The sequence below is a fragment of the Lucilia cuprina genome, chromosome 5, assembly GCF_022045245.1.
Source record: "Lucilia cuprina isolate Lc7/37 chromosome 5, ASM2204524v1, whole genome shotgun sequence".
NCBI lineage: Eukaryota > Metazoa > Arthropoda > Insecta > Diptera > Calliphoridae > Lucilia > Lucilia cuprina.
In genome coordinates this window covers 62,124,855-62,142,669 of record NC_060953.1, presented here as the reverse complement: position 1 = coordinate 62,142,669, position 17,815 = coordinate 62,124,855, and the positions used below count along the sequence as shown (strand labels likewise).

The 17,815-nt window shown below is 30.8% G+C and overlaps 3 protein-coding genes across 3 annotated transcripts; all 3 read right to left on the bottom strand.

Annotated features, from left to right (window-relative positions):
- Position 1: 1 nt before the first annotated feature.
- On the bottom strand, positions 2-2,087 carry LOC124420280. Its single transcript, XM_046952571.1, has 2 exons — positions 1,316-2,087; positions 2-30 (listed from the first exon to the last, which is right to left on the bottom strand). Exons 1-2 carry the CDS (start codon positions 2,085-2,087, stop codon positions 2-4), a joined length of 801 nt encoding a protein of 266 aa, XP_046808527.1.
- On the bottom strand, positions 1,274-4,479 carry LOC111675085. Its single transcript, XM_046952675.1, has 3 exons — positions 4,302-4,479; positions 2,492-2,670; positions 1,274-2,420 (listed from the first exon to the last, which is right to left on the bottom strand). Exons 1-3 carry the CDS (start codon positions 4,447-4,449, stop codon positions 2,277-2,279), a joined length of 471 nt encoding a protein of 156 aa, XP_046808631.1. The 5' UTR covers positions 4,450-4,479; the 3' UTR covers positions 1,274-2,276.
- Positions 4,480-10,309: 5,830 nt separating this feature from the next.
- LOC111675096 lies at positions 10,310-12,814 on the bottom strand. Its single transcript, XM_023435826.2, has 3 exons — positions 12,459-12,814; positions 11,727-11,905; positions 10,310-11,668 (listed from the first exon to the last, which is right to left on the bottom strand). Exons 1-3 carry the CDS (start codon positions 12,709-12,711, stop codon positions 10,520-10,522), a joined length of 1,581 nt encoding a protein of 526 aa, XP_023291594.2. The 5' UTR covers positions 12,712-12,814; the 3' UTR covers positions 10,310-10,519.
- Positions 12,815-17,815: the final 5,001 nt, after the last annotated feature.

Genomic DNA, 17,815 nt, shown 5'->3' with positions numbered 1-17,815 from the left:
ATTATCTTAATACTCTGGAACGCATTATAGCTGAAATGTATAATAATTTAATTTTCGTAATTTTATAAATTCATATTTTATTTGTACTCAATTCTACTCTCATATCTTATCGTTTATTGTATGTTTATAAAAAGTCATAATTTAGAATGGAGTATTTTACATATTATATACTATATTGTAATAAATATGTAGACGTCATAGTTGACACTGCCAACCCTTTAACAAAATTTTTTAAGCAAATACTAAAATCGATAAATAGATAAGATCTGTTTTGAGTGTTTTTTTTTTACCATTCACCTTCGTGAGAAGGGTATATAAGGTTGTCATTCCGTTTGTAATTTCTATAATATAATTTTCCAATCCTATAAAGTATATATATTCTGGATCCTTATACATAGCGCAGTCGATTAAGCCATGTCCGTCTGTCTGTCTGTTGAAATCAGTTTTTAGAGGTCCCCAGATATCGGCGAGATCCGAATCTTCAATAATTCAGTTAGACATGCTTTCGAGAAAATCGCTATTTAAAATCAGCAAAATCGGTCTATAAATAACGGAGATATGAGCAAAAATCCGAGACAACCTCTGAAAATTTCATCAAAAAAGCCACTTTTTTCATGCTTTTTTAGAAAAGCAACAACAACACTGTGAATTGGATAAAGATGTACATGTGCGTGCGGAGATGTATTTGGTTTTATTCAGTTGTGTATTTGTTTGTATGTTTGCATGCCGTACTCTTCTCACGAAGGTAAGTGGGTATAATATGTTGGTAATACATCTGATATTTGTTTTAGGGTGGTAATACAGTTTGACGGTGGTATTACAGTACAACGGTTAATATTTCTTTCTGCTACAGTTTATATTTGTTTATGTGTATGTTATGTGTGACATGCAGAGATACAAAATAAATAAAAACTGTTTTTTAAACCAAACTTGGTGAAGGGTATATAAGATTCGGCACAGCCGAATATAAAAATATTACTTGTTAATTTTAGATTGGATCGCTTATTATATCGGGAAAATACACAATTCGATTTTCGAAATTTTGTTTTTAGAAAATTTTCGATAAATCTTCTTTTAATACATAATTTTCGGTTAATTTTACATAGAAATTTTCTATGAAACGGAAAATTTATCTTAAATACATCGAAATTTTTCTATTTTTTTTGTTTTTTAATCAAAATTAAAATATTTTTAGTTTTACTGAGGAAACACTGATTTAATTAAGAAAAAATTTGTTTTAGTTCTTTTATTGAATATATTTATTGTCTTTTAAGCGAAAAGTTAATAAATTTTCTAAATTTTGGTAGACATTCACGTAGAGAACACGATTTAGTTTCTGGCATAACAAATACTGACATCAGTAAAAATACCAGTGAGAGAGAACCCAAAGTTAGGAAATAATCAGAGATAAGGAATATATTACTAACAATAAATAGCTGTTTGTTAGAGCCAATTATAATGTGAACAAGCATTTCTACGATAAAAACAATGGTCAAATAATGACGTTTAACCGGCAACGGAAAAGCTTCACTCAAATAGGCCGATGACGAAGCCATTGATAGGGAGGAGAAAAGTTGAAAGAAGATTAAAACATATTTAACGGAGTTCATGCGTTCGATGATGGTATAATTTATTTCATTTTTAAAAATAACACCCACTACGAATGCCAAAATTGAGCTACCGAAGAAACCTATAATCATAGTTGGTTTTCTGCCTATGGAATCTAATGTAAATGAGGCAATCAATGGACCTAATAATTTTGCAAATGCATAGAAAATATATGAATATGAATTGAGTTCTATGGTAACAAGCGACGAATATGCAAAAGCAAAATTAACTAAATATGAAAATCCAAGAGTCATAAAGGAACGATAGAAACAAAGTTTTAACAAAGCTGGGATACCGTAGATGGCATTTTCCTTAAATGTTTTTTCCTTACTTTCGGCCAAATAACGTTTGTGTTCCTCCAACTGTTCGTATGTTTCAGATGTTAATTCATGAGGTTTTTGTAAAGCTATCAATGACTCTAAGGCCATGCGTTCATCCTCACGTACCAAATAAAAAATCGGGGATTCTATTAGGTACATAGTTGTCAAAATAAATGCTATTATACCACAAATCATATTAAGTAGCCCATACATTTGAGTTGCTGAAAACGGGGCCTCAGGATTATTGGAAAATAATTTGGGGTATATAATCTGTATAAATATACCAAAACTAAATGATATTGTATCGACACTACAGGCGTGCAAACCTCGTAGGGGTTTAATGAGCTCTTAGCCAATTAAGACAAATGCCAGAGGAAATATAAAACCGACAGCAAGTCCATTTATATATCTAGAAGCCATTATAGTGTTATATGAATTTGGATCAGCCAACTGTAATATTCCACTGATAAAGACTAGCACTGATGACATCCACTGTAAAAACATTGTAAAAAATTGAATTAGTAATTTGATTTTTTTTTTATACAAAAATTATTATAAATTACCATTAGAAATTTTTTGGGAAAATATTTAACGAAATAGGCACCACCTATAGCACCTATTAAGGCACCCTCAAACCAACATGAAATCATTCTTTCTGTTATCCAGAATCCTGTATTTGGAGTTGCCGATAGTCCAAGTTTCCATGCCATATTTATACCACCCGATATAAATATGAATGATACTGCGAAATGAGAAAAATAGAATATCTATATAAATATTTTCAATAATAAAAAAACAATAAGTTGGTTATGTCCGAAGTTCGGACTTCGAACATAGATCTGTATTTATGGCCTAATACAAAATCAACAATAGGCCGATCTCTTGGGATTTTTATGCTACATTTGTAAGATACAAAGAGGTATTTATTGTCAAAAGGCTTTTTTTATCATTGGGTAAATTTTCCAGCATTTTGGACATCTGACGTGTCTGATCGCATACCGAAAATTTAAATTGTTTGGAACTGTGAAACATTGATCACAGATAGGAGATAGAGGACAAGGACAATTGTTACATGGATGGATCTAAACTGGAAGATAACGGAAATCCGTGCTATCATGAATGAAATGACGAAAATCTTTGGGATTGAATATGACACAAACATAAGTTATATGACAGTATTGGACTTTAAAAGAGCATCAATCAAATAGTGTTCCAACGGTATCATGGGTGTGTGATCATTCTGGGATAATTATCAATGAAAGAGCAAATGTACTTGTTAACAAGTAAGAAGTTATAGTCGGATGATGCCGACCATATAATACCATACACCTGTATACGAATAAAATGTGATTTAGTTTTCATAATAAAGCATTAAATTTTTGCAGCTTTTTGTCGAGATACGAGTATATTAAACATAATTATGGCGGGTTCAGTTGTATGGAACCTAGGTGAAATAATGGACCGATGTTAACCATTTTCAATAAGCTTCGTCTACGGTACCATAGAAGATCATGTGCAAATTTCATTGACTTATCTCAAAAATTACGACCTGTAGTTTGATTACAAGGTTTATGAGCCCTATTGGGGAGTACAGTTGTATGGGGGCCAGGTGAAATAATGGACAGATCTTAACCAGTTTTAATAGGCATTTTCTGGGGCAAAAGAATATTAGATACCAAAATTTCATTGAATTATCTTCAAAATTGTAATTAAACCTGTAGTTTGATTACAAGGTTTACATGGACGGACAGACAGACAGACAGACAGACAGACATAGCTAAATCGACTCAGAAAATGATTCTGGGCCGATTGGTATACTTTAAGGTGGGACCAATATTATTGTACATTACAAACATCTGCACAAACCCAATATACCCTCCCCACTAATATGGTGTAGGGTATAAAAAAGAAGGGGAGCTTAAGCAACATATCCTTCAGCGGTCAATTGAAGTAATGGAATGATGAGAAGGAACTTTGGGGTGATCCCAGTGGAAGTAGAACGAGACATCTTCTGTGACTAGTAGGACAGTACGCACCTAATTCTAGTACAAACACAGGTTTATAGGCAGTTTGTGTGGGGTCAAATGAAGCCAAAAACTGAGATCAGATATTGATTCTCAGACGATCAGAAAGTATGAGTTTCAAGGTTATAGACCAATATTTTGCACTATATGAAGGGTATTAAAACAATCTTAAAGTGTGTGTATCTATAAGTTAAACACTGATTATTTAGTGTTATCTTCAGAAAAAGAAAAAAAAGTTTATTGAAATGATAATGTTAAACAATTCCATTTGTTGAGTTTAATAAGGAAAATATTGCAGAATTTTATATTTATTATGGATAAATTTGACTCTGTTTTTAAAAATACCTACCAGTTCTCACAGAATTTGCTTGTGGTCTATTTTTACGGTTGAGTTTCCACCAGTTGTCATTTGTTGTTTGTACTGTTGGTGGTAAAGATGTGGGTATATTATAAACCTCATACTGGTTCTGAGATTGTTGCGTAGCTCCTTCCACCATGTTTGCGTATTATATGTAAAATCGATAATATTTTTACTGCAAAAAGAAAAAAAAATAAAATAAATGTAGATTTCGTTTTGATTGAAATATAAATACAAGAACAATTTATATGAAACAAATTTAAGTGTGGTAAGGGAATTTACACAAAAAACCCCCTTAATCTATTTTGAACTTTTTACGAATTTTAACTGTTCAAGATATAGTCAAATACCATAAACCATTTAACAATGCCCATAACTTACTTATGTACGTCTTTCTTTAGTAAAAGATGTTTGTGTACTATTAATATAATTATAGTTTATTTTATTTTCATATATTTATTTGTTGATTATCTCAAACAAAAAACCAGTAAAAATATAAAAGATTCGGCTATGTTATAGGTTCTCATTTCCTTTCTCAGCACCTTTTAAAAAACGAAAACAGTGCCAAAAATTTCTCTTTTATATATAACCATTTACGAGCTCTCTATTCTTAACTTTACATTTTAATGTTTAATATTATAGAAGTTTTAAAAAGGCCCTCTTGAAGAAGAAAAAAAAGGACTAAAGATCCTCTTTTTTAGGTTCTCATTTAACCCTGGTTCTATATGATATACAAAATTTGTGTATCAAGGTTTTCAGAAAATGTATTTCAACAAACATATATTTTGACAAAAAGACAAACAGACATAATTTTGTCGACTCCACTATTTAAATGGACTTGGAATATATGTACATATATATTTTATTTTATAGAAATTTTAAATGGAAATACAAAATTATATGGCCATTTCCACCGAAAAGTCCACAGTGGCTCAAAAACTAAAAGTCATCAAAAATAAAATTTAAACTTCTATTATTATAGAAAAAGATTCAAATTTTATTATATTAAAGACACCAAAGCTTTTCTTAACCACTATGATGAGAAATCGGAATTAAAAGTTACAATAATATTTCAGGCATATTTTTGCACCTTTAGTAGCATTTGCTTTTAATAGTTTTTATTATTTTAAAGGCTAATATTTAAATGGACTTTTATCGGAAAACATTTAAGAAGATAAAGATCCCTAAAAGGCAAATTTTGGGTTTTTTTCATAGACTTTTAAATGTCACGTTCGTCACGTTGAAACAGGATTTTTCCAGATAAGTTTTTAGTTGGCATTTAGAAGTATTCAAAATTTTGAATCTTAATCAAGTTTAGTATATAGAACTCAATTTAAAAGAAAAAAAAAAAAAAATAAATAATTCTAAGCGGGGTTATTTTTTATAGAATTTCAAAGTCTGTCATGTCACATTACATAAATTTTCTCAAGTGCAACCTTCGAACTGTGAAATATTGTTATTTAAAAAGATTGATAAGTTGATAAGTGGAAGAAAAAGCACAGAAATTCAACAAATGATATTTTTAAGAAATGTATGAAAAAAAGTAGTTTTCGGATATCGGATTTATATGGGCGTTATGACCAATTATTGTATTATCATCAGAAGGGTCAGTTGTTGTACATTTGGAAGTTTTTTGTGTGTTTGTATTATCAGGATGGTGAAATTTTAGTTATATATCCAAGTTTATGTGTATATCAAATGTGTGCTTTGTATGGAAGCAATGCCTAATCATGGACCAATTTTTAAAAAAATTAGGATGAACGATTTTTGTGATATAAGCATTTTTGAAAGTTTTATGTTAATTAATGTTAATTCTTATATTATTCTTATACGGTAGCTTTTTTCAACTAAAATGTTATTAAATAGTCGAAATATTTCTCCGATTCTAAAAACTTTCAACAATGTCCGTCCAAAATAAATCTATGGACTAATTAATTTTCAATAAGATTGCAAATTTCATCATTGGAAATTTTTGTCACATCACGTCACGCCACGTCACACATAACGGTTTGTACGAAAAAAAATATTTTTAGTTCTAAAAGCTAAAAAACAATCATTAAATATTCCAAATTACAATAAAAAGGTTTTAACCAAATTGCCAGGTGAAACTCGCAGATTTTTACATTTTTTGTGAAAAAAGAAATAAAAAATTTCTGTCACATCACGTAACGCCCTTTAACTACTTATATCTTAGGGCCCTTAAGGTCTTTCAATTTCTTCTTCCGACCAGTTATAGAGCTATTGAAGTCCTATATAAAAATACAAGCATTTTTAGAAGATATATATATATATATAATATATATATATATATATATATATATATATATATATATATATATATATTATATATATATATATATATATATATATATATTATATATATATATATATATATATATATATATATATATATATATATATATATATATATATTTATATATATATATATATATATATATATATATATATATATATATATATATATTATATATATATTATATAATATATGTATATATATATCTTAAACGTCTAAAATTAACTTGTAACCATTTGTATCGCAATGAAACTCAACAAAACTAACTGTTATTTAAAAATATATCCTTTTCCCAAATTTACCGAGGATCGGCCCATACTTGACCTATATAAAGCCTCTTTTAGAAATTTTAGTTTTATTATCAATAAATTGCTTAAATATTTGGAATTATGGTAATATTCAACATAAAAATTTCTTTATAAAAAATAAAAATTTTAAAAATATACTTATCGTGTAGGGTATTATATGGTCGGCGATGCCCGACTATACTTTCTTACTTGTTTAATATGACATTTGAAATCAAATTTTGTAAAAACGTTTTACAAAAATTTACATAGTTTTTAACTGCAAGAAGTGAAGTATATCCCAGCACATAGTATTTAAGCGATAATTTACTTAAAGGGTACTTTAATGGTACTAAAAACACAGTTTTTGTCGGAGTTGTCTACGTTTTTAAAAAATTTTGTCCTGCGTAATTTTTAGATAGATAATAGAATATTTGACGTAATTATGGCATAAAAAGTTCAAATCGGGAGGTACGGTTGTATGGGGCTAGGTCAAATAATGGACCGATTTCAACCATTTTCAATAGGCTTCGTCCCTGTGCCAAAAACATGCTTGGTCCAAATTTGATCAAATTATCTTCAAAATTGCGGACTGTACCTTGAGCACAAGGTTTACATGGACAGCCAGCCAGCCGGGCAGACGGACGGACATGTCTTAATCGACTCAAAAAATGATTCTGAGTCGATCGGTATACTTTAAGGATATTGGTCCAACATTTTTCTATGTTACAAACATCAGCACAAACGTATAATACCTTCCCCACTATAGTGGTTTAGGGTATAAAAACAATAGTTTTTTAGGGAACTTGTTTGAATCTATTGTCAAGCCTGGCCGACCATATAATACCCTACACTAGTGAAGAGCAAGTAAAAATATCGATTACTTTTAATAATAATGCCTTTAAATTGTTTTTTGATCTAGTACAATTCCTAAATGTGTTTATTGACTGCTCTGAGAGCATGGCAAATAGCTATTCTCCACGCGCAAATAGAATATCGGTGATTCGATGAGATATATATCCACAATAAAAGCAATAACACCAAAAATTATGCAAACGAGTTTCTTCAAAAACTGCCTCTGTTTTTTTTTGTTGATGGCATCGATAAAAACTGCATTCCGACCACGTATGAATTACACAGTCTGTTCTCCAACCAAAATAAACGTCGTTGGTGATTCTATATCCAGTAAAATAACGTGAAGAAGCCATTATGACATTATATGTATTTGGAGTGGACACTCGAAATTATTTCATCAGTTATCTTAAATTCAGTTTTGAAAGTTTCTACAAAGCCCAATTTCCATGCCATATATATGCCGTCAGTCATGACGATAAAAAAACTGAGAAGTTGATAAGATATAGTATGTTGTCAGTTGTATTTATGACGATCTAAGCAATGACCATACAATCAAACCCATAACTACCAGACTGACATGCTAACACACTACCATCTAGCCTACCAGAGCACCCGAGATACAAATTTATATCCCAAATAAAATGGTTCTAAGTGTTCAAGTGTTCAATTCACAATCAAGTTGTATATTATATCTACTAAAGTGTAGTAAAAGATTTCTGTAGCAAGTCATAAGTTTATGTTCACAATAAAAAAACAATCAAAACAAACAATTCTATTATTTTCATTATTCCACATTTTAAACTAATAAATAAACAGTTTTTAATAAAATTTTATTTTTGTTTTGGTAAACAGCTGTTTGTTTTTAATTTCTGTGTTACCACTTTATCGTTTTTTATGCCAAAATCGATTGAATTTTTTATTTATATGCTGAATTAAACAATTGACAACACTGAATTTTCTTACGACATTCGAAAAACATATGAAAAATTGTCGTAAGAGTTGTATAGAACTTTTGCATTGAAAATACCAACAACATTGTTATGACTATTGTAGCAGCTGCTGACATACAACGCTACAACATCGATTGCGAATTGAACATATATGTTTGTTAAAATACATTTTCTGAAAACCTCGAGACCCAAATTTTGTATATCATATAGAACCAGGCTTAAATGAGAACCTAAAAAGGGGATCTTTAGTCCTTTTTTCCTTATCTATTAGAATATGTATATTATGGATTCTAATAGAAAACTGAAATGCCAAAGCACTGTCCGTCTGTCTGTTGAAATCAATTTTCCCGGAATTCAAATCTTTTACAATTTTTTTTAATTTATGTTGTTGTTACATTAGGCAGGGAATAGATAATAAGTATAATAAATAGTTATCAGCACCAGTACCGCGGCTCATGTACTCACTCGTGATACCCTGCACCAGTGAATAGAGATTTTCTACGAGAGGGCTCATATAGGGTTAGGAGAAAATATCGGCGTATCCTTATAAAGCTAAATTTGTAGAATTTTATTGTGTATATAAGTGAATTTCGACCTCAAGTCATTTTCAGAAGGGGGGTGTTTTCAAGGGGTCTAGGGTCAAATGAGATGATTACAAAAATCGGCAGTGTCTTTTAAACTTCTATAAAACTTAGTTTTGTCGATTTTTGTTGACATGTTAGAACATTTAATATAATTTTTAGATCAAAGTGCTTTTTGGGAGTTAGTGTTAGGGGGTTAGTCGTAATAGTAGACAAACATTAGCATTAAGGCATAATACCCTCCCCGCTGTAGTATAGGGGTATAATCATTAGTTGACATTGATTAATTAATCTTATCGTAATTTTAGCCAATAGTTGCTTCCATTTGTGTAGTAAAGAGTGACCAAACCCAAATAATCGATTTCGATTTCAATGTTAGTGCTATTGGATAGTAGGTCAGACTCAAAGCTTCATCATTGAATATCTACCGGATTTAGAGGGGGTTAAAGTTGGACATTTTGGTCATACAGGGTTTTATTTTTAATTAGAGTAACTTTTCACCTATTGGTTCTACCAAAGTTGAGGTAGCATTGTTTCCAAAAACAAATTTGTTTTTATTATACTTAACACCATTATAGTGGGGAGGGTATTATGCGTTTGTGCAGATGTTTGAAACACCGAAAAACATTGGTTCTAGACCAACCTTCATGTATACCAATCGGCTCAGAATCACTTTCTGAGTCTGTGTGTGTGTCCATATAAACATTGTACGCACGCTACAGGTCGTAATTTTCAAGATAATTTGATGAAATTTGGCACATACTACATACATACGAAAATATTGAGTCGCAATTTAAAAGATAATTTGATGAAATTTGGCACATACTTTTCTTTTGACCTAAGGACAAAGCCTTTTGAAAATTATTCTAATCGGTTTATTATTTTAAATATTCGAGTGTCTCTATTAAAATCGACAAACTCATGTTATCGAGCCTTACAAACTCACCTTCAGAAAATGATTTGAAGGTTAATATCCTTTTATAAACACTAGAAATACAATGAAATTGTGCATACATGACTTTAATGTAGACATAAATCTCTCTATTAAAATTTTATTACATTATTTTCAAAATAACCATAAAATAGAGTAAAAATATAATTAAAACACATACATACAGACATATATACATATACACATTTATATATTTAAAAAGGTTAAAAAAGTATTAAAAAAATATTTATAAATACTTTAATGAAAAAATACTGAAACTGATTATACATTTAATTAATTACGGAAATTATTATTTTTTTTAAATTTCGGCAGACATTCCCGTAATGAGTACATTTTAGTTTCAGGCATCACATAAATAGCTACGCCCAGAAACACCAACAATAAAGCACCCAAAGTTAGGAAATAATCTGATATATGTGAAAAAAGTTGTATAAATGAACTTATACTGGTAATACATATAATCTGAACCAACATTTCCACAATGAAAACAATGGCCACATAATAGGGTTTGACAGCCAAAGGAAAGGCTTCACTCAAATACGCCGAACACGAAGTCATTGAAATGGAGGCGAACAGTTGGAAGAAGATCAAAATATATTTGACGGCATTCATGGAATCGGCATCAATGTAATTTAATTTATTATTAAAAATACCTCCAACGGTAAAAGCCAAAATTGTGCAAATCAAAAATCCAATAATCATGGGATTTTTACGGCCCCTAGAATCCATGGTAAATGTTACAATTAAAGGTCCCAACCAGCGGGCAAACGCATACAAAATAAATGGATATGTCTGAAGTTGTGTGGTTGCTATCGAAGAATACGTAAAGGCGAAATTAACAAAATAAGAAAATCCCAAAGCCATGAAAGCACGATAGAAACAAAGTTTAAGCAATGCTGGTAGTCCATAGATGGCATTTTGCAGAAAAGATCTTTCTTTACTCTCGGCCAAATAACGTTTGTGTTCCTCTAATTGTTCATAAGTTTCATATGTAATAGTAAATGGTCTCTGTAGACGTCTCAGTGAATCAATAGCCATTTGCTCATCTCCCCGAGCCAAATAGAATATAGGCGATTCTATTAATAACATGGAGCCCATAAGAAAGGCTATAACTCCATAAATTATATTAAGCACTCCACACATTTGTATCGATTGAAAAGAATCTTCAATACCGGCAGTCCATGTGACAGAGTATAAAATCTGTATAAATATACCACAACTAAAGCACATTGTATCTACGGAAGCGGCATTCATACCACGTATGTTCTTTACCACCTCTTCGCCAACCAAAACAAAAGTCATGGGAAATACCAAACCCACAGCTATGCCATTTAAATAGCGAGAAGCTAAAATAGAATCGTAAGAATTGGGATCAGAAACCTGTAGTATACCACCAATTGTGACCATGATTGAGGCAAAACCCTAAAACGAAATTGTGTTCAATGATATAGCTTACAGTTTATAGACGGAGCAAACTTACCATTAGTAATTTTTTCGGCACACGATTGCAGGCAATTGCCCCAACAACAACACCAATTATACCACCTATAAACCAACTTAAGATCAAGTGTTGCGGTAATGTGTAATTCGTAATGAAAGCTCCTCCCAGACCCAGATTCCATGCCATGTTCATACCTCCCGATATAAAGATTAAGGAAGCTAAAAAATAAATGCAGGATACAATTCTTCAATGAACTAGATAGATATATAGATAGATGGATAGATGGATAGATAGATAGATATATAGATAGATAGATAGATAGATAGATAGATAGATAGATAGATAGATAGATAGATAGATAGATAGATAGATATATAAGTAGATAGATAGATAAATAGATAGATAAACAAACCAAAATACTATTATAATTTGTTTGTTTGTTTGTAGCAACAAAAATATCGTATAATATAAACGATTTCGGTTATTAGTCAATATTATTATTTTTAGACTGAACTTACAACAGATAAACATTAAATTGTATAGCATGTCAACAGTATGCATTTTTATTATTCCAAGAACCATATGTTTTTTCAAGAAATTTTTTTACGCTCTAACTTTAAACAATCTTATCTTTGTGAAAAAAATGTTAATATAAATCAAAATATTTACTATGTATATTGATAGCCATTACCATGAAACATTTAATTTAAATTCATAATTATTTTATTTTTGGGATGATTAACTTTTTTTTAATATACTATATTTTCATACCTGTTCCCACTGAGTTTGATTGTGGCTTATTTTTTTGATTGCGTCTTAACCAACCCTCATTTTGCTGAACAGGTTGAACAGCTGGGTATTGTGGTACCGCTGAAGCGGGTATATTATATACTTGCACCTGTATCGCAGGTTGAGGCTGCATTTGTGGATTCATCTGCGGCTGCATTTGTGGATTCATCTGCGGCTGCATCTGTGGATATGTCGGCGGTTGAGAGGGAGGTGGTTGCTTAGATGTATCCCACATATTAGTATTTTTTTTAATAAGAATATTACAAAATAATTCGTTCGCTTTTTATTTCAGAGCTCCTACTTCGAACAAAACTTTTAAGTTACTAATTTAGTTCTTTCATATGAAATGTATGTATAATACCCAACGTCAGTTTTCTTATCTTTCAAAACATTTAATTGATATTGAAAGGTTTTAAGTAGAAAAATTATAAAAAAACACTCTGTGTATAAATCGATAAAGCTTTGTCGTTTATAAAAGCATTATTGTTTTGTAAAAATATGTAAAAAATTGCATTAAGATCATAGATAGTATGAAAAAAGCTTTCTCCTAATGAGAAGTGGCTACTCATTTTTATGTCATTGTGAGTATTAATAAAATTTTTATATCCAACAAAGTGCTAAAGTTTGTAACATCCAAAAATAATAGTGCTACAACGACTCTTAAATATATTAACATTAAGTTATTTTATAATTCGACTAATATTTAAAGCTCTGATAATTAATTAAATATAACATTCGTTAGCTTTGACAACTTTAAGCCTTAAATTTGCTGGTCGTAGGTAGAGTAAGGTATGGAACATAATTAACCTAAACCACAACTAAAATCATATTAATAAGCTTAGTAAAAAAATCGGTACTTGCTCCAATTTTGGTCGTTTTTTACTGATTCTATACTACTGAAGTAATAGGGTGTCGTATGTTCGACTAAACTATACTACCTATTGAGTCATTCGTTTGTGTATATATTTATAAAAAAAAATACTTAATGAGATATAAATATCTTTTTAGACAAAAGATAGGAAAAAAGTACGGGGTTTATACCGCTAAAACGATAACAACAAGTATTAATCACCTTTTAAAGAGAAATATAAAAAATATTGTTATGTTTTGTGGTCGATATTCGCAATAAGATTAAACCAAACTAAAACTGTTGCGGGTATATCACAAAAAAAAAGAACGAAATTTTAAAATAGTTCTAAGCACTAAACGAAATATTATTTTTTTATATAATGGTATTCAATTCGAATTTGTTAGGATTAATCACTTAGTCCTAGTCTCTAGTCTTGGGTATAGTCTAGTCTCTAGTCTAGTCTAGAGTGTAGTCTATAGTCTAATCTATTGTCTAGTCTATAGTATATTCTATAGTCCAGTCTATAGTCTAGTCTATAGTCCAGTCTATAGTCTAGTCTATAGTCTAGTCTATAGTCTAGTCTATAGTCTATTCTATAGTCTAGTCTATAGTCTAGTCTATAGTCTAGTCTATAGTCTAGTGTATAGTCTAGTCTATAGTCTAGTCTATAGTCTAGTCTATAATCTAGTCTATAGTCTAGTCTATAGTCTAGTCTATAGTCTAGTCTATAGTCTAATCTATAGTCTAGTCTATAGTCTAGTCTATAGTCTAGTCTATAGTCTAGTCTATAGTCTAGTCTAGTCTATAGTCTAGTCTATAGTCTAGTCTATAGTCTAGTCTATAGTCTAGTCTATAGTCTAGTCTATAGTCTAGTCTATAGTCTAGTCTATAGTCTAGTCTATAGTCTAGTCTATAGTCTAGTCTATAGTCTAGTCTATAGTCTAGTCTATAGTCTAGTCTATAGTCTAGTCTATAGTCTAGTCTATAGTCCAGTCTATAGTCTAGTCTATAGTCTAGTCTATAGTCTAGTCAATAGTCTAGTAAATAATCTAGTCTATAGTCTAGTAAATAATCTAGTATATAGTCCAGCCTATAGTCTAGTCTATAGTCTAGTCTATAGTCTAGTCTATAGTCTAGTCTATAGTCTAGTCTATAGTCTAGTCTATAGTCTAGTCTATAGTCTAGTCTATAGTCTAGTCTATAGTCTAGTCTATAGTCTAGTCTATAGTCTAGTCTATAGTCTAGCCTATAGTCTAGTCTATAGTCTAGTCTATAGTCTAGTCTATAGTCTAGTCTATAGTCTAGTCTATAGTCTAGTCTATAGTCTAGTCTATAGTCTAGTCTTCGTTCTAGTCTATAGTCTAGTCTATAGTCTAGTCTATAGTCTAGTCTATAGTCTAGTCTATAGTCTAGTCTATAGCCTAGTCTATAGTCTAGTCTATTGTCTAGTCTATAGTCTAGTCTATAGTCTAGTCTATAGTCTAGTCTATAGTCTAGTCTATATAGTCTAGTCTATAGTCTAGTCTATAGTCTAGTCTATAGTCTAGTCTATAGTCTAGTCTATAGTCTAGTCTATAGTCTAGTCTATAGTCTAGTCTATAGTCTAGTCTATAGTCTAGTCTATAGTCTAGTCTATAGTCTAGTCTATAGTCTAGTCTATAGTCTAGTCTATAGTCTAGTCTATAGTCTAGTCTATAGTCTAGTCTATAGTCTAGTCTATAGTCTAGTCTATAGTCTAGTCTATAGTCTAGTCTATAGTCTAGTCTATAGTCTAGTCTATAGTCTAGTCTATAGTCTAGTCTATAGTCTAGTCTATAGTCTAGTCTATAGTCTAGTCTATAGTCTAGTCTATAGTCTAGTCTATAGTCTAGTCTATAGTCTAGTCTATAGTCTAGTCTATAGTCTAGTCTATAGTCTAGTCTATAGTCTAGTCTATAGTCTAGTCTATAGTCTAGTCTATAGTCTAGTCTATAGTCTAGTCTATAGTCTAGTCTATAGTCTAGTCTATAGTCTAGTCTATAGTCTAGTCTATAGTCTAGTCTATAGTCTAGTCTATAGTCTAGTCTATAGTCTAGTCTATAGTCTAGTCTATAGTCTAGTCTATAGTCTAGTCTATAGTCTAGTCTATAGTCTAGTCTATAGTCTAGTCTATAGTCTAGTCTATAGTCTAGTCTATAGTCTAGTCTATAGTCTAGTCTATAGTCTAGTCTATAGTCTAGTCTATAGTCTAGTCTATAGTCTAGTCTATAGTCTAGTCTATAGTCTAGTCTATAGTCTAGTCTATAGTCTAGTCTATAGTCTAGTCTATAGTCTAGTCTATAGTCTAGTCTATAGTCTAGTCTATAGTCTAGTCTATAGTCTAGTCTATAGTCTAGTCTATAGTCTAGTCTATAGTCTAGTCTATAGTCTAGTCTATAGTCTAGTCTATAGTCTAGTCTATAGTCTAGTCTATAGTCTAGTCTATAGTCTAGTCTATAGTCTAGTCTATAGTCTAGTCTATAGTCTAGTCTATAGTCTAGTCTATAGTCTAGTCTATAGTCTAGTCTATAGTCTAGTCTATAGTCTAGTCTATAGTCTAGTCTATAGTCTAGTCTATAGTCTAGTCTATAGTCTAGTCTATAGTCTAGTCTATAGTCTAGTCTATAGTCTAGTCTATAGTCTAGTCTATAGTCTAGTCTATAGTCTAGTCTATAGTCTAGTCTATAGTCTAGTCTATAGTCTAGTCTATAGTCTAGTCTATAGTCTAGTCTATAGTCTAGTCTATAGTCTAGTCTATAGTCTAGTCTATAGTCTAGTCTATAGTCTAGTCTATAGTCTAGTCTATAGTCTAGTCTATAGTCTAGTCTATAGTCTAGTCTATAGTCTAGTCTATAGTCTAGTCTATAGTCTAGTCTATAGTCTAGTCTATAGTCTAGTCTATAGTCTAGTCTATAGTCTAGTCTATAGTCTAGTCTATAGTCTAGTCTATAGTCTAGTCTATAGTCTAGTCTATAGTCTAGTCTATAGTCTAGTCTATGGTCTAGTCTATAGTCTAGTCTATAGTCTAGTCTATAGTCTAGTCTATAGTCTAGTCTATAGTCTAGTCTATAGTCTAGTCTATAGTCTAGTCTATAGTCTAGTCTATAGTCTAGTCTATAGTCTAGTCTATAGTCTAGTCTATAGTCTAGTCTATAGTCTAGTCTATAGTCTAGTCTATAGTCTAGTCTATAGTCTAGTCTATAGTCTAGTCTATAGTCTAGTCTATAGTCTAGTCTATAGTCTAGTCTATAGTCTAGTCTATAGTCTAGTCTATAGTCTAGTCTATAGTCTAGTCTATAGTCTAGTCTATAGTCTAGTCTATAGTCTAGTCTATAGTCTAGTCTATAGTCTAGTCTATAGTCTAGTCTATAGTCTAGTCTATAGTCTAGTCTATAGTCTAGTCTATAGTCTAGTCTATAGTCTAGTCTATAGTCTAGTCTATAGTCTAGTCTATAGTCTAGTCTATAGTCTAGTCTATAGTCTAGTCTATAGTCTAGTCTATAGTCTAGTCTATAGTCTAGTCTATAGTCTAGTCTATAGTCTAGTCTATAGTCTAGTCTATAGTCTAGTCTATAGTCTAGTCTATAGTCTAGTCTATAGTCTAGTCTATAGTCTAGTCTATAGTCTAGTCTATAGTCTAGTCTATAGTCTAGTCTATAGTCTAGTCTATAGTCTAGTCTATAGTCTAGTCTATAGTCTAGTCTATAGTCTAGTCTATAGTCTAGTCTATAGTCTAGTCTATAGTCTAGTCTATAGTCTAGTCTATAGTCTAGTCTATAGTCTAGTCTATAGTCTAGTCTATAGTCTAGTCTATAGTCTAGTCTATAGTCTAGTCTATAGTCTAGTCTATAGTCTAGTCTATAGTCTAGTCTATAGTCTAGTCTATAGTCTAGTCTATAGTCTAGTCTATAGTCTAGTCTATAGTCTAGTCTATAGTCTAGTCTATAGTCTAGTCTATAGTCTAGTCTATAGTCTAGTCTATAGTCTAGTCTATAGTCTAGTCTATAGTCTAAATTAATTTTAACGAAGGAGTAGTTAGAGCTTAGTATAAAGTAGGAAAATTTAAAAACAAACATGCATACGCATTTTGCAAAGTATTTTATTAAAAATCATTAATCAAACAATACAATTGAAAGATTGTCGTATCTTCCACTTCGCAATAACCTACATAGATACTTTAACAAGAAGCAAAATATTATTTGATGATATACCTTCACATATGTACATATTTACTCTATATGAGAAGAAGTATACATTTCATTAGTATGTGTGTATGTCAGATTGTCTAATGTTTTGATATGATCTTATTATTAAGTTCAATATGTTTCGTTGTTACTTGCAGTAGAAAAACAAACTAAATTTTATTATCCTGTCGATGAAAGCAGTTTATTAGGGCGGAAGTCAAAATTTATTTTGAATTCCTTTTCTTTGCTCGTTTGCTTTTAGTTTTTTATTTCTTATTTTCACAGCG

What these genes read in the sequence shown, in the direction of transcription:
- LOC111675085 (XM_046952675.1), bottom strand. Translation starts at nt 4,449, where the DNA reads ATGGTGGAAGGAGCTACGCAACAATCTCAGAACCAGTATGAGGTTTAT. An exon ending in AGCAAATTCTGTGAGAACTG is followed by an intron (nt 2,671 to 4,301) that starts GTAGGTATTTTT and finishes CTCATTTCGCAG; the next exon opens with TATCATTCATATTTATATCG. An exon ending in TTCCCAAAAAATTTCTAATG is followed by an intron (nt 2,421 to 2,491) that starts GTAATTTATAAT and finishes ATGTTTTTACAG; the next exon opens with TGGATGTCATCAGTGCTAGT.
- LOC124420280 (XM_046952571.1), bottom strand. Translation starts at nt 2,087, where the DNA reads ATGTACCTAATAGAATCCCCGATTTTTTATTTGGTACGTGAGGATGAA. An exon ending in AACTAAATCGTGTTCTCTAC is followed by an intron (nt 31 to 1,315) that starts GTGAATGTCTAC and finishes TATACATTTCAG; the next exon opens with CTATAATGCGTTCCAGAGTA.
- LOC111675096 (XM_023435826.2), bottom strand. Translation starts at nt 12,711, where the DNA reads ATGTGGGATACATCTAAGCAACCACCTCCCTCTCAACCGCCGACATAT. An exon ending in ATCAAACTCAGTGGGAACAG is followed by an intron (nt 11,906 to 12,458) that starts GTATGAAAATAT and finishes TTTATTTTTTAG; the next exon opens with CTTCCTTAATCTTTATATCG. An exon ending in TGCCGAAAAAATTACTAATG is followed by an intron (nt 11,669 to 11,726) that starts GTAAGTTTGCTC and finishes ATTTCGTTTTAG; the next exon opens with GGTTTTGCCTCAATCATGGT.